This window comes from Oncorhynchus keta, chromosome 16 (assembly GCF_023373465.1).
Source record: "Oncorhynchus keta strain PuntledgeMale-10-30-2019 chromosome 16, Oket_V2, whole genome shotgun sequence".
NCBI lineage: Eukaryota > Metazoa > Chordata > Actinopteri > Salmoniformes > Salmonidae > Oncorhynchus > Oncorhynchus keta.
In genome coordinates this window covers 18,529,117-18,545,682 of record NC_068436.1, presented here as the reverse complement: position 1 = coordinate 18,545,682, position 16,566 = coordinate 18,529,117, and the positions used below count along the sequence as shown (strand labels likewise).

At 41.2% G+C, this 16,566-nt stretch overlaps 1 protein-coding gene across 1 annotated transcript; it reads left to right on the top strand.

The window, feature by feature from the left end:
• The first annotated feature begins 513 nt into the window (after positions 1-513).
• LOC118375458 (C-type lectin domain family 4 member F-like) lies at positions 514-16,322 on the top strand. The gene is made up of 12 exons (XM_052464358.1): positions 514-747; positions 1,932-2,033; positions 2,144-3,145; positions 3,263-3,405; positions 4,098-4,198; positions 4,487-4,624; positions 8,620-8,855; positions 14,390-14,503; positions 14,580-14,855; positions 14,993-15,117; positions 15,206-15,306; positions 15,831-16,322. The coding sequence occupies exons 1-12, from the start codon at positions 606-608 to the stop codon at positions 15,976-15,978; spliced, it is 2,628 nt and encodes an 875-aa protein (XP_052320318.1). The 5' UTR covers positions 514-605; the 3' UTR covers positions 15,979-16,322.
• The last annotated feature ends 244 nt before the right edge of the window (positions 16,323-16,566 follow it).

Sequence of the window (16,566 nt, the reverse complement as noted above, 5' to 3'; positions counted from 1 at the left end):
TTTTCATTCTGAGTAACTCTTCACAGTCAACATAGATAGAACATAGACCCCTACATGGCCATTGGTGGCCGGTCACAACACAGGGGGAAGTTTCCCCTAAGTACAGATCTAGGATCAGGTTACTTTCCCCCAATCCCAACCTTAACCATTTGTGGAAGAAATATAAAACTGACCAAAGATCAGCATCTAGGGGCAACTCCCCCCTACACCTCCAGTCACAGAGTGAGAGCCATAATGTGTTCTCCATTTGAAGACTGGGGGTGCAGTAAACTCAGTCATGATCTATGTAGTGTATATGTCAATTAACAGGATCCCAATTTTTTTTAGAACATGAAAAATTGGGACCCTGTGAATTCACACATGCATCATATATCATGATATAGAGTCACATAATGTATATTATCAAACTAAGGCTGGTGGAAGTCACATGGTGGTCAGTGTTATGTTGATTTCACAATTTGTCATCCACTGTGGTTGACTGAAAAGGAGTTTCACTACCTAAAGTCACACAGACGCAGAACAGCACAGGGAGACGACACAGCTACAAACGTACATTAGAGTTGAGGTTAGAAGTAGAAGTTACTGTATTTGAGCACAATTTTAAGATGTCAGAAGGAGTCTATGAAAACTCAGATGGATTTGAAGACGATGAGCCTGATGTAATGAAGAACACAGACATCGATGGCCAAATATATTCCAATGTAAGAGCCTTCAAGCCCAGTACAAGAGATGGAATTGTTGCTTCAGGTAAGATTGCACGAACACACACACACACACACACACACACACACACACACACACACACACACACACACACACACACACACACACACACACACACACACACACACACACACACACACACACACACACACACACACACACACACAAATTACACATAATATATTAAAAAGGAGAGATTACCCAGTATTTCTATGCCTTTATTTGTCCCATTCCTAGATGATACAGTAATACACATTACTAAAGATCTTACTTTAATAATGTGTTATTCAGTACATGTTCAGTGGTGGAAGAGACCCTCTGGAGTTGCTGCAGTGTGTCTGGGGCTGCTGTGTGTTCTAATAATCTTCGACAGTCAGTCTTTATTGTCAAGTTACATATAAGCACAACATCAAATGTTCATGTTTGACTGTTATATATGATTTTTAATATATTTTAACAGATAGTCTTTGTTCTCCACTTCCCCTCTATGATCTATATCTTCCTGGTATCATAGTGTCCTGTCCATCATCACAAATAGCAAGTCCCATTCCCTGGGCAGGAGGAATATGTTGAGATACACTCTGGACAAGATGATCATGTAGAGACATGGAATCATTTATATTATGCAGCAGAAAATGGTTTAACAATAACCACTGTAACAATCTCTCACACAACTACACACACAAGTTTTCAAACTTGTAAACATTTTTGTATTATCATAGCCACAACTTCCCATGTAATTTTGTTGTTACTTCCATACAGTTAACAGCTACAGCAGTGACAGACACAGAAACACAGATGACTCAGAGACAGAGACATCACTAGAAGCAGAGACTTAACGTATAGAGGGCCTGCAGTTGACATACAACATCTCCTGGTGGCCATGTTGGAAGACCACCACATTAATTCTAGAATCAGAGACTTAATGTATAGTAGACCTACATAGAATGAAAGACCCAGGCATTGTTAAAGATGTCAAAGGTCATCTATACTGAACCAGATATGAACAAGAAGGTAAAGTTTGACAGAGGTGAGATGAAGGAGAGGATTGTGGATATCTACGTCAGTGCAGACACCCTGAGAGACGGTGAGACCAGCACCAAGAGAGAAGAGACAGAGGACACTGCTCCTAATAATGGACCAGGAGACCAGCACTCAGGTAAAACACACACACACAAAACATAACAGTATATTGTATGTGTCCACAGAGCCTGATAGATCAGGGAAGAGATGCTTGCTAGTTGCTGCAGTGTTTCTGGGGCTGCTGTGTGTTCTCCTACTGGCTGGGATCATAGGCCTGTCTGTCTACTGTGAGTTTGTGTCCAAGTTCATTGCTTATCACCCAGTTATATAGAGGTGCTTGTTACTAAGCCTATTTACCTGATGTTTTACCTAGTAACTATGTGTTTATACTTTGTAGATAACAGAGTCATCAAAGATTCTGAGGATAAAAGGAACATCTTGTCACAGAGTTGTTCCCTTTATGAGACAAACACAACTGCAGAGAGAGACCAGTTACAGACCAGATACAGCAACCTGACTGAAGAGAGAGACCAGTTACAGACCAGATACAACAACCTGACTGAAGAGAGAGACCAGTTACAGACCAGATACAGCAACCTGACTGAAGAGAGAGACCAGTTACAGACCAGATACAACAACCTGACTGAAGAGAGAGACCAGTTACAGACCAGATACAGCAACCTGACTGAAGAGAGAGACCAGTTACAGACCAGATACAACAACCTGACTGAAGAGAGAGACCAGTTACAGACCAGATACAGCAACCTGACTGAAGAGAGAGACCAGTTACAGACCAGATACAACAACCTGACTGAAGAGAGAGACCAGTTACAGACCAGATACAACAACCTGACTGAAGAGAGAGACCAGTTACAGACCAGATACAGCAACCTGACTGAAGAGAGAGACCAGTTACAGACCAGATACAACAACCTGACTGAAGAGAGAGACCAGTTACAGACCAGATACAACAACCTGACTGAAGAGAGAGACCAGTTACAGACCAGATACAACAACCTGACTGAAGAGAGAGACCAGCTACAGACCAGATACAACAACCTGACTGAAGAGAGAGACCAGTTACAGACCAAATACAACAACCTGACTGAAGAGAGAGACCAGTTACAGACCAGATACAACAACCTGACTGAAGAGAGAGACCAGTTACAGACCAGATACAACAACCTGACTGAAGAGAGAGACCAGTTACAGACCAGATACAACAACCTGACTGAAGAGAGAGACCAGTTACAGACCAGATACAGCAACCTGACTGAAGAGAGAGACCAGTTACAGACCAAATACAACAACCTGACTGAAGAGAGAGACCAGTTACAGACCAAATACAACAACCTGACTGAAGAGAAAGGCCATATTCAGGCAAAGCTTTTTGTGATGGGTGAGATATAACTGTGATAAATTCGAAGTAAAATCAACAGTAATTATATATCATGGCTTTATGAGTATAAAGATACTGGCTAAGTTTCTCAATGTGTTCACCTTTGCTCTTCAACAGGGCAGCATTGTCAGGAGGGATGGAGGTACTTTGACTCCAGTTTGTACTTCCTCTCTACTGAGAAGAAAACCTGGGAGGAGAGCAGACAGAATTGTAAGAGGAGAGGAGCCGACCTCGTGATCATAAACAGCAGAGAGGAACAGGTGTGTGAGAGAGAGAGAGAGAGAGAGAGAGAGAGAGAGAGAGAGAGAGAGAGAGAGAGACAGAGAGAGAGAGAGAGAGACAGAGAGAGAGACACAGAGAGAGATAGACAGAGAGAGAGAGAGAGAGAGAGAGAGAGAGAGAGAGAGAGAGAGAGAGAGAGAGAGAGAGAGAGAGAGAGAGAGAGAGAGAGACAGAGAGGGAGACAGAGAGAGAGAGACAGAGAGAGACAGAGAGATAGACACAGAGAGAGATAGACAGAGAGAGCGAGAGAGAGACAGAGAGAGACAGAGAGACAGAGAGAGAGAGAGAGACAGAGAGGGAGACAGAGAGAGAGAGACAGAGAGAGAGACACAGAGAGAGAGACACAGAGAGAGAGAGACAGAGAGAGAGAGAGACAGAGAGAGAGAGACAGAGAGAGAGAGACAGAGAGAGAGAGACAGAGAGAGAGAGACAGAGAGAGAGACACAGAAAGAGAGAGAGAGAGAGAGACAGAGAGAGACAGAGAGAGAGAGAGAGAGAGAGAGAGAGAGACAGAGACAGAGAGAGAGAGACACAGAGAGACAGAGAGAGAGAGAGAGAGAGAGAGAGAGAGACAGAGAGAGACAGAGAGAGAGAGAGGAGAGAGAGAGAGAAATTACACTAATACACTAATATGTGCAGTATAATATGTTTTTATCTTTCTCAACAACAGACATTTCTCTTCAACCTCCACCTGAGAGCCTGGATTGGTCTGACCGACTCTGTCACTGAGGGGACCTGGAAGTGGGTGGACGGCACATCACTGACCACAGGGTGAGAGATTTGACCATTTTACCAGTTGATATGGTGATTAAAAAAAAAAAAGATATGTTCATAAAAAGGTATGTTTCCACTCATGAATGTCATTCAATGAGAACTATAGATGTATTATACAACCAGCTAATATTTACATATGAATGTAGTGAAATGTGTTAAGGGCCCATTCTTGATAATGGTATGATCATCTTACAGAGTGTGTCTTCAAAACGTAGGACTGTGTGTATAAATGAGGAGGATGTTTGTACCACAGTGTCTGACTGTCTGGTTCTCTGTGTTGTTTAGGTACTGGAGCGCAGGACAGCCTGATGATAATGGGCAGGAGGACTGTGCTGAGATATACTTTAGACAAGATGACCCTGTAAAGACATGGAATGATGACAATTGTGGCACAAATCATAACTGGATCTGTGAGAAAGTGGTGTAACAATAACACAGTAACAAACATTCTGTCTCCTCTCTGTGTGTCTCTCTGTGTCTCTCAATTAATTTCAATTAAAGGGGCTTTATTGTCATGGGAAACATATGCCAAAGCAAGAGAAGTAGATAATATACAAAAGTGAAATTAACAATAAAAATAACAGTAAACATTACACTCACATAAGTTCCAAAAGAATGAAGACATTTCAAATTCCATATCATGTATATATACAGTGTTGTAACAATGTGCAAATGGTTAATGTACAAAAGGGAAAATAAATCAACATAAATACAGAGCCTTGAGGCCTCATTTATCAATACTACTACTGCTTAACCAATCAGAGTCTAAGCCCTGTTCTGTCCATAGTTTTCCACCATTTCAGTCCCATTCAACGTAGAAACGGCCAACAGAACCTGAGGAACCTTTACCGTCCGAGCGACCAACGATCGCAGATTCACTTCTTCCTTCCCTGCCAACATCTCCATGGTGACTGGGGGCGCTGCGGCCAATGGTACGCTGAGCCTCATGGTGCCCGCTAGCACCCCGTCAGGAACAGATGTAACCCTGTCCGTTGTCAGCAAAGTAAGGGTCTTGTTTCAAAACTCTAAAATGGACTCCTTTTCTCATATTCTCTCTGCCCCACAAACACTGATTTGAGCGAATTGGTGGCTGTAAGCTACCAGTTGTTATCAGCTACATTAGCTCTTGCTCTCTCTCTCCCTCTATCCCCTCTCTCTTCCTCTATCCCCCCCCCTCTCTCCCCTTCTCCTTTCTCCCTCCCGGTGAGAGATTTTACCTCTCCCAGTGAGGTCTACCAGGCGTCTCCTCCAAGGTACCAGCGTACTGGTCTAGAAGCCTTCTGTAGCTCAGTTGGTAGAGCATGGCGCTTGTAACGCCAGGGTAGTGGGTTCAATCCCTGGGACCACCCATACGTAGAATGTATGCACACATGACTGTAAGTCGCTTTGGATAAAAGCGTCTGCTAAATGGCATATATTATTATTATATTATAGAAGCCCAATTTGGATTGCACCTACAGTTTTGTTTTGGTACTGCAGTTTAACGGAGGCTCGGCCCAGAAAGACAATTTTCCAAACAAGTCCACATTGAGAATCCAAATGAGAAAATTCCAAATAAGACAATTTAGTCATCACATTTGTGCACAAAACTAAAATTATTCAAATGATTCAAATATATGTTGCTGTGGCAGATATTTTAAAATATTTTATCTTCATCCAGGGCAATGGGATCCTCAACACTTCTACAGTCGTGCGCCTCAGGGCCAATAATGTGGCCCGGGTGGCCTACAGAGCAACCTGCTGTTCAAAGAAGGTAGAGCTGGTGGTAGTGGACAGGGCAAGGCAACGAGGGTGTGTGTCTGGGCTCAGTGAAGGACTCTGTGGGGGTGGTTGTGAACTCTAAAGGCCAGGGCCCCGTTTCCCAAAAGTATCTTAAGGCTAAGTCCATCGTTTCAACGATGTTCTAAGATTAATTTAGCCTTAATCTGCTATTTAGCCTTAATATGCTTTTGGGAAACTGTGCCCATGTGCCCAACTCGACAGCTGTACCTGTAGTTAGTACTACATCCACCCAGGTCTCTGTTACCAACACTACAGTTATATCTGTAGTTAGTACTACATCCACCCAGGTCTCTGTCACCAACACTACAGCTATACCTGTAGTTAGTACTACATCCACCCAGGCCTCTGTCACTAACACTACAGCTGTACCTGTAGTTAGTACTACATCCACCCAGGTCTCTGTCACCAACACTACAGATGTACCTGTAGTTAGTATTACATCCACCCAGGTCTCTGTCACCAACACTACAGCTGTACCTGTAGTTAGTACTACATCCACCCAGGTCTCTGTCACCAACACTACAGCTGTACCTGTAGTTAGTACTACATCCACCCAGGTCTCTGTTACCAACACTACAGTTATATCTGTAGTTAGTACTACATCCACCCAGGTCTCTGTTACCAACACTACAGTTATATCTGTAGTTAGTACTACATCCACCCAGGTCTCTGTCACCAACACTACAGCTATACCTGTAGTTAGTACTACATCCACCCAGGCCTCTGTCCCCAACACTATAGCTGTACCTGTAGTTAGTACTACATCCACCCAGGTCTCTGTCACTAACACTACAGCTGTACCTGTAGTTAGTACTACATCCACCCAGGTCTCTGTCACCAACACTACAGATGTACCTGTAGTTAGTATTACATCCACCCAGGTCTCTGTCACCAACACTACAGCTGTACCTGTAGTTAGTACTACATCCACCCAGGTCTCTGTCACCAACACGACAGCTGTACCTGTAGTTAGTACTACATCCACCCAGGTCTCTGTTACCAACACTACAGTTATATCTGTAGTTAGTACTACATCCACCCAGGTCTCTGTTACCAACACTACAGTTATATCTGCAGTTAGTACTACATCCACCCAGGTCTCTGTTACCAACACTACAGTTATATCTGTAGTTAGTACTACATCCACCCAGGTCTCTGTTACCAACACTACAGTTATATCTGTAGTTAGTACTACATCCACCCAGGTCTTTGTTACCAACACTACAGTTATATCTGTAGTTAGTACTACATCCACCCAGGTCTCTGTTACCAACACTACAGTTATATCTGTAGTTAGTACTACATCCACCCAGGTCTCTGTTACCAACACTACAGTTATATCTGTAGTTAGTACTACATCCACCCAGGTCTCTGTTACCAACACTACAGTTATATCTGTAGTTAGTACTACATCCACCCAGGTCTCTGTTACCAACACTACAGTTATATCTGTAGTTAGTACTACATCCACCCAGGTCTCTGTTACCAACACTACAGTTATATCTGTAGTTAGTACTACATCCACCCAGGTCTCTGTTACCAACACTACAGTTATATCTGTAGTTAGTACTACATCCACCCAGGTCTCTGTTACCAACACTACAGTTATATCTGTAGTTAGTACTACATCCACCCAGGTCTCTGTTACCAACACTACAGTTATATCTGCAGTTAGTACTACATCCACCCAGGTCTCTGTTACCAACACTACAGTTATATCTGTAGTTAGTACTACGTCCACCAGAGGGACACCTTTGACTCTGTCCCTATCTAATGATCTGTGTGATGCTTTCTCTCCTCCTGTGGAATAGAGTAGAGCTGTAGAGTTGTATAATAGATCATGTAGGTAGATGTCATGTGGAACAGTGGAATCAGTGCAGAGAGAGTTGTGTCATTAGATGTAACTGGTATGTATATGTTATGTTATACTGAAAGACAGGGTGGATATATGAATGTTTTCCCGTAATACATGTGACGGCTTTTTATTCTTCTTTCTATTCTCTTAAAAGTGAAACTATGGAGATGTTGTCAGAACTTCTGCTTTTTCATTGTGAGTAACTATTCACAGTCAGCATAGATAGAATAAAGACCCCTATATGGCCATCGGTGGCCGGTCACACTTCAGGGGGAAGTTTCCCCTAGGTACAGATCTAGGATCAGGTTTCCCTCCCCCAATCTTAACCTTAACCATTAGTGGTGGAAATGTAAAACCAACCTAAGATCAGCATCAAGGGGCAACTTCTCCCCCTACACCACCAGTCACAGAGTGAGAGCCATAATGTGTTCTCCATTTGAAGGCTGGGGTGCAGTAAACTCAGTCAGGATATATGTAGTGTATATGTCAATTAACATGATCCCAATTTATTTTAGCACATCCAAAATTGGGACCCTGTGAATTCACACATACATTGTATAGCATGATATATAGTAATGTAATGTATTATATTATCAAACTAAGACTGGTGGGAGTCATATCATATGTATTATATTATCATACTAAGGCTGGTGGGAGTCATATCATATGTATTATATTATCATACTAAGGCTGGTGGGAGTCATGTGGTGGCCTGTGTTGTGTTGATTTCACAATTTACCATCCACTGCGGATGACTGACAAAGAGTTTCACTACCTAAAGTCACACAGACCCAGGACAGTGTAGGGAGAAGACACAGGACAGATGTATATTAGAGTTGAGATTAGATGTAGAAGTTACTGTATTTTATCAGCAGTGTGTTAAGATGTCAGAGGGAGTCTATGAAATCCCAGATGGATTTAATGACGATGCAATGAAGAACACAGACATTGACGGCCAATTATATTCCAACCTAAGAGCCTTCAAGTCCAGTCCAAGAGATGGAGTTGTTGCTTCAGGTAAGATTGCACGAACACACACACACACACACACACATAATGTTATACATAATACAGTGGAGATTACCTGGTAGTACTAGACCTTTTTGTGTCCCATTCCTGGATGATACAGTAAAGTACATTACCAAAGATTTAGCTTTAATCATTTGTGATTCAGTACATGTTCAGTGGTGGAAGAGACCCTCTGGAGTTGCTGCAGTGTATCTGGGGCTGCTGTGTTTTCCTAATTATCTTTGACAGTAAGTCGTTGTTGTCAAGTTACCAGTTAACCCACTGTTCCTAGACCAGTTAACCCACTGTTCCTAGACCAGTTAACCCACTGTTCCTAGACCAGTTAACCCACTGTTCCTAGACCAGTTAACCCACTGTTCCTAGACCAGTTAACCCACTGTTCCTAGACCAGTTAACCCACTGTTCCTAGACCAGTTAACCCACTGTTCCTAGACCAGTTAACCCACTGTTCCTAGACCAGTTAACCCACTGTTCCTAGGCTGTCATTGAAAATAAGAATTTGTTCTTAACTGACTTGCCGAGTTAAATAAAGGTAAAATAAATAAAAAAAGATATAAGCACAATATCAAAATCTCCTCGATCATATTTGATTGTTGTTCCCCAATATGGGAAGTGAAGTGAATCTTCTCAGTCATTCAACCAGCTGTCACTCAAAATCTCCTCGACCAATCAGGTTCATGAAGAGAGAGGGCGGCAGGACTTCTAACAGTTAAGATCGATAGGCCAGTAACCGAAAGGTTGCTGGTTCGAATTCCCGGGCCGACTATGTAAAAAATATCTGTCGGTGTGGCCTTGAGCAAGGCAATTAAACCTAATTGCTTTTGTAAGTCACTCTAGAGAAGAGCGTCTGCTAAATTGGGGGGCTGAGTGGCGCAGCAGTGTTCAATCCCGGGTTGTATAACAACCGACCATGATGGAAACTCCCTGAATTATCTTGGGGCTGTTACATATGATATTTAATATATGTTAACAACTAGTCTTTGTTCTCCACTTCCCCTCTATGATCTATATCTTCCTGGTATGATAGTGTCCCGTCAATCATCACAAATAGCAAGTCCTGTTCCCTGGACAGGAGGACTGTGTTGAGAAATACTCTGGACAAGATGAACATGTAGAGACATGGAATGATTTATATTGTTCTGCAGAAAATGGTTTAACAATAACCACTGTAACCATCTCTCACACACACACACACACACACACACACACACACACACACACACACACACACACACACACACACACACACACACACACACACACACACACACACACACACACACACACACACACACACACACACAGACCCATACACATGCACACAAGCAAAAGTATGCAAACTTGTTCTATTTTTTGTATTAGTATAGCTACAATTACCCGTGTCATATTTATGATACTTCCCTATGGAGTTAACACCTACAGTCTTCACACAGATAGACACACACAGATGAATCAGAGACAGAGATATCACTAGAAGCAGAGACTTAATGTATAGTAGACCTACATAGAAAGAAAGACCCAGGCATTGTTAAAGATGTCAATGGTCATCTATGCTGAGCCAGATATGAACAAGAAGGTCAAGTTTGACAGAGGTGAGATGGAGGAGAGGATTGTGGATATCTACGTCAGTGAGAATACAGCAGACACGGCTCCTAATATTGGACCAGGAGACCAGTTCTCGGGTAACACACACTCAACCCTATTAGAGGGGAAGGTCCAAGGTCCCTCCCCTAGGATTGTATTCTCCAATGTGTTTTGAGTAGGAGGGGTGTGTGTGTGTGTGTGGTGTGTGTGTGTGTGTGTGTGTGTGTGTGTGTGTGTGTGTGTGTGTGTGTGTGTGTGTGTGTGTGTGTGTGTGTGTGTGTGTGTGTGTGTGTGTGTGTGTGTGTGTGTGTGTGCGTGAGAGAACATTGTTATAGTAGGTTGATGTTACATCACTTTCTCACAGATCCAGTTTTTTTATTTATTTTTAATCTCTCTCTCTTTCCATTACATTTTCAAATGCAAATAGTACTTTGCTTCTTTGATGCATCTACAGTTCTCATGGAATGACATCCATGAATCAAAACATACACTTTTAGGAACGAGATTGGAAACTCTCTCTCTGTGTTTTTCTTGTAGTCTAGTAATTACTATGCTGATAAAGTCCTTCAGTATGTACTGTAACTCACCACTGTGTATTTCCAACCTAGTCTCAAAACATGTTGTATTATTCTGTACGTATATCAGAGACACTCCATTTTAATATGATATATTACCTTTCATATGGTATGTATCAATTTGTGGATGCCCATCAACCATGTTGTATGATATGTTACGAATTTGCAAAAACAAACAATATGTTACGAATGTCCTAAAGATATGAATTCTAATAACATTAGCTAGCTGGTAGTAATTACTATGTTGATGGTTGGATACAGTGGTACGGAGGAGAGGAGATAAGAGGATAGGAGGAGTGGAGATAGGACGAGAGGAGAAAGGAGTAGATATGAGGAGGTGAGGAGATAGGTGGAGAGGAGAGTCTAATTGAGATAGAGCCTTAGTGTCAGAAAGACACAGAGGAGGAAGAAGAAAATTAAGAGAATGAGGAAGACGAATAATTGTTGTGTTTAGATTTAGAGGAGAGAATGTAGACATACTGTACTCTGGAAAATTATTCTTCATTATTTTTATTAGAAACATGTCATGTGATTTTCCAAAAATGTGGGACCAATTATTAGCCTATGCTTATCACTTTAATAATAAGAATAACAAAGCACAGATTAATAAATGAAGGAACAAAGTTATTTTACAAGGTCTACCAGCTTCCTGAATGAATGTGATTGGATACTTAAAACAGTGTGACCTGGACACACGCAGAGGGCAGAACATTACTGAGAGGAAACACTCACACTGTTTGGGATAGGGGGCAGCATTTTCACGTTCGGATGAAAAGCGTGCCCAGAGTAAACTTCCTGCTTTTCAGTCCCAGAAGCGAATATATGCATATTATTAGTATTGTGGATAGAAAACACGCTGATGTTTTTAAAACTGTTTAAATGATGTTTGTGAGTATAACAGAACTCATATGGCAGGCAAAAACCTGAGAAGAAAATCCAAACCAGGAAGTGGTAAATCTGAGGTTCATAGTGTTTCAAAATCATTGCCTATCGAATATACAGTGTCTATGGGGTCATAATGCACTTTCTACGGCTTCCACTAGATGTCAATAGTCTTTAGAACCTTGTTTGAGGCTTCTACTGTGAAGAATGAGGGAAGGAGAGCTCTTTGAGTCAGGTGTCTGCCAGAGTGGCATGAGTTGATCATGCACGCTCATGTGAGAGCGACCTGCGTTCCACTGCAATTCTACAGACAAAGGAATTCTCCGGTTAAAACATTATTGAAGAGTTATGTTAAAAAATCCTAAAGATTGATTCTTTACGTTGTTTTACATGTTTCTACGGACTGTAACTGAACTTTTTTGACTTTTCGTCTGGACTTAGGGATCGCGGTTCATGAATTTAGATTTGTGAACTCTAGGTTCGAACAAGGAGGAGGTATTTGGACATAAATGATGGACTTTAACCGCTGTGTCAGATTAAAAAAAAACTTTCCTGAAAAAGCATAGTCTGAGATCGGCGCTCAGAGACCAAACCAGCCAAAATAAATATCTGCCATTTTGCTCAGTCAACATTAGTCACAAATAGCATGATAAATATTAACTTACCTATGATGATCTTCATCAGAATGCACTCCCAGGAATCGCAGTTCCACAATAAATGCTTGTTTTGTTCGATAATGTCCATCATTTATGTCCAATAGCTTCTTTTGTTAGGGCGTTTGGTAAACAAATCCAAAAGCGCGATCTGGTCCAGTCGGACGAAACGTTCAAAAAGTTATATTACAGGTCGAAGAAACTTGTCAAACTAAGTATAGAATCAATCTTTAGGATGTTTTTATCATAAAAGATCAATAATGTTCCAACCGGAGAATTCCATTGTCTGTCGAAAAGCCATGGAACGAGAGCTAACTCTCTCGTGACCACGCATCATGAGGCTTTGACACTCTGCCAGACCACTCACTCAAACAGCTCTCATCCGGTCCCACTTCACAGTATAAGCCTCATTCAGGGTTCTAAATACTGTTGACATCTAGCGGAAGGTGTAGAAAGTGCAACATTGCCCATATCCCACTGTGTATTCGATAGGGCCGAGTTCAAAACTACAAACCTCAGATTTACCACTCCCTGTTTGGATTTTTTCTCAGGTTTTGCCTGACATATGAGTTCTGTTATACTCACAGACATCATTCAAACAGTTTTTGAAACTTCAGAGTGTTTTCTATACAATACTACTAATAGTATGCATATTTTAGCATCTGGGACTGAGTAGGAGGCAGTTTACTCTGGGAACACATTTCATCCAAAAGTGAAAGTGCTGCCCACTAGCCCAAAGAAGTTAACAGGATATAAAACATAATATGCTGTCCATTGTACAGTGTGTAGATACATAAAGTACCAAAGTATATTTTAAGGGGCAATTAGAATGAGCCTTTATACGGAGCAGTCTGAGGATATTTATGCTAATGTTGACAGGGAGATCTGTGGACAGGATACTGTGAACAGGAGCACAGATAAACAACCTGAATCTCAGAACACTGGTAAATACACCACAGTCATAGAGAGAAACACATGGAAGATTAAACTAATGGTTATTCTCCTTCCACTTGCCGCATAAACAATTGTGCCTATGTTAATGTGATGCGGATGGTTGATGCCCCATGCTCCAAGACTTCAAAAGTCAACTGAGTAAAATAAACTGTAACAAACAGATTATTACATATTCAAAAACGGAATACAATGTGTCTTCCAAATATAGGTCTTACTTCACAGGGGAACGCTTTGGAATTGATATACTTATGGAAATGAATACATGAAATGCTAAATACTACATGTTCTAAATGAAACGTTGTTCCTTTATTCAGACTAGAGGTTAAATGATCTGAAATGTTCGAGGCTCTGTATTTTAGGATGTTTACTAACTGCTGAAACATTCATTTTGATGTTCATAAAGTCCAATGCAAATCGCCAATGTGTATTTCCAACATGGTCTCATTGCATTTTTTATTATTATGTACGTAAATCCGAGTCACTCCATTTAGTGTAATATCATAGGTTTCATATGATATGTATCAATTTGTGGATGTCCATGATCCATTTTGTATGTTACAAATGACAATTTCTATGATGTTACGATTTACCTTTTGTATATGTTACAAAATACATTTTGTATATGTTACGAATATGCAAACATAGAATATGTTATGAATTTGCTAAACATATGAATATGCATGAATTCTACTAACATGAGCTAGCTGGCTAACATTAGCAAGGCTAGGAGATAACTGTAACTGGCCACTATATTTCCTGTTAATGTGAGCAGCTGTATCTTTAACAACCACAAGTCCCCCTCAACAGGAAGATAGATGGGGTAAGAAAACATCACTTTAAAAGTGTGATTGTGTCTCATTGATGCTATGTACAGTACCTGTGTCCACAGAGCCTGATAGCTCAGGGAAGAGACCCTTCCTAGTTGCTGCAGTGTGTCTGGGGCTGCTGTGTGTTCTACTGGCTGGGATCATAGGCCTGTCTGTCTACTGTAAGTCTGAAGTTATAATTACTACAATTCACCAGATTATCAATTTTATTGATACACTTTGTTGTTGTTATAACAGATGATGGCGTCTCTAAAAGCTTCTCAGCCTATAAAACCAACTCATCTGCAGAGATAGAACAGCTACAGACCAGCAACAACAACCTGACTAAAGAGAGAGACCAGATACAGACCAGTTACAGCACCCTGACTAAAGAGAGAGACCAGATACAGACCAGTTACAGCACCCTGACTAAAGAGAGAGACCAGCTACAGACCAGTTACAACACCCTGACTAAAGAGAGAGACCAGCTACAGACTGAGAGATATTTTCTTAACTGGAGGCTTACCAATCTCAGTGAGTAAACCTACAGTAATAAATTATCATTAATACCACACAACTTATCATCAGTCTGTGTTCTTTCACTAAGTGTCCAGTGTGATAAATAGAAGGAAATTCACATTTTCATCAATATTTTCAAACCTGTCCTGAAGGCTGGCAGAAGTTTGAATCCAGTTGGTACTTCCTGTCTACTGAGTCTAAAACCTGGAAGGAGAGCAGAAAGGACTGTCTGAAGAGAGGAGCAGACCTGGTGATGATAAACAGTGATAAGGAACAGGTGAGAGGGAGAGGGAGAGGGAATGGGTGTGCAGCGGGTAGATATGATCAAACATATACATCTGCTAATTTATCTTTCTCAACAACAGACTTTTCTCTTCAACCTCAAGAAGAGAGTCTGGATTGGTCTGACTGACTCTGTTAAGGAGGGGACCTGGAAATGGGTGGACGGCACCCCACTGACCACAAGGTGAAAAATGATAACTAATCTTGTCAATACGGCTCCATTCAACCTTTTCTATGCAGGTTACTGACATTGATGATAGCAGTCAACGCAGTTAACTATAAAATGAAAAATGTCTACATATGATTTAGTATTGTGATGTTGTAACTGTGATGTCTTATTGTTGTTAACCCTGTAGGTACTGGTATTAACCATGATATCTGACTGTTGTTAACCCTGTAGGTACTGGTATTAACCATGATATCTGACTGTTGTTAACCCTGTAGGTACTGGTATTAACCATGATATCTGACTGTTGTTAACCCTGTAGGTACTGGTATTAACCATGATATCTGACTGTTATTAACCCTGTAGGTACTGATATTAACCATGATATCTGACTGTTATTAACCCTGTAGGTACTGATATTAACCATGATATCTGACTGTTATTAACCCTGTAGGTACTGATATTAACCATGATATCTGACTGTTATTAACCCTGTAGGTACTAGTAGTAACCATGATATCTGATGGTTTTTAACCCTGTAGGTACTGGAATGACAAGCAGCCTGATAGTAAAGATCCTACTGGGGAGGAGGACTGTGTTGAGATACATACAGATTGGACTCCACTTAAGGCATGGAATGACATGTCATGTGACAGGAAACTCAATTGGATTTGTGAAAAAGTGTTTTAACATCACCATGACAACGTACTATAACACATACAGCAGTTTACAGTGTACACAACTTTATTCTTCATTCTCTCTCTCTATCTCTCTCTCTCACACACACACACACACACACACACACACACACACACACACACACACACACACACACACACACACACACACACACACACACACACACACACACACACACACACACACACACACTCTCTCTCTCTCTATCACACTTACACACATTTTCACACACACATGCAGGTACACACACACACATGCAGGTACACACACGCATTCAAATGCACCTATTGTTGTATTAGTTTGTTGTATCATATTAATAAAAGTCCTACTTATTTCCTGTTTGTAGCTTCCTGTGTTCCAGTAGTTATGTTTGACATATCATCAGAGTCAACAGGAAGTTAGTACATTTGACTTTGTGCATACAAAAAATGTTCAATTCAAATGTATTCTGCAGGTATTTACATGCTCCAATTTAGGCCTGGTGATGACATTCTCAACAGTACCAAACCATCATTACATACACTGTATAGGAGGAGGTGACTGTATCACCAATCAATGAGTGTAGTAGAGATATCAAAG

What these genes read in the sequence shown, in the direction of transcription:
- LOC118375458 (XM_052464358.1), top strand. Translation starts at nt 606, where the DNA reads ATGTCAGAAGGAGTCTATGAAAACTCAGATGGATTTGAAGACGATGAG. An exon ending in AGATGGAATTGTTGCTTCAG is followed by an intron (nt 748 to 1,931) that starts GTAAGATTGCAC and finishes ATGTGTCCACAG; the next exon opens with AGCCTGATAGATCAGGGAAG. An exon ending in GGCACCCCACTGACCACAAG is followed by an intron (nt 15,307 to 15,830) that starts GTGAAAAATGAT and finishes TTAACCCTGTAG; the next exon opens with GTACTGGAATGACAAGCAGC.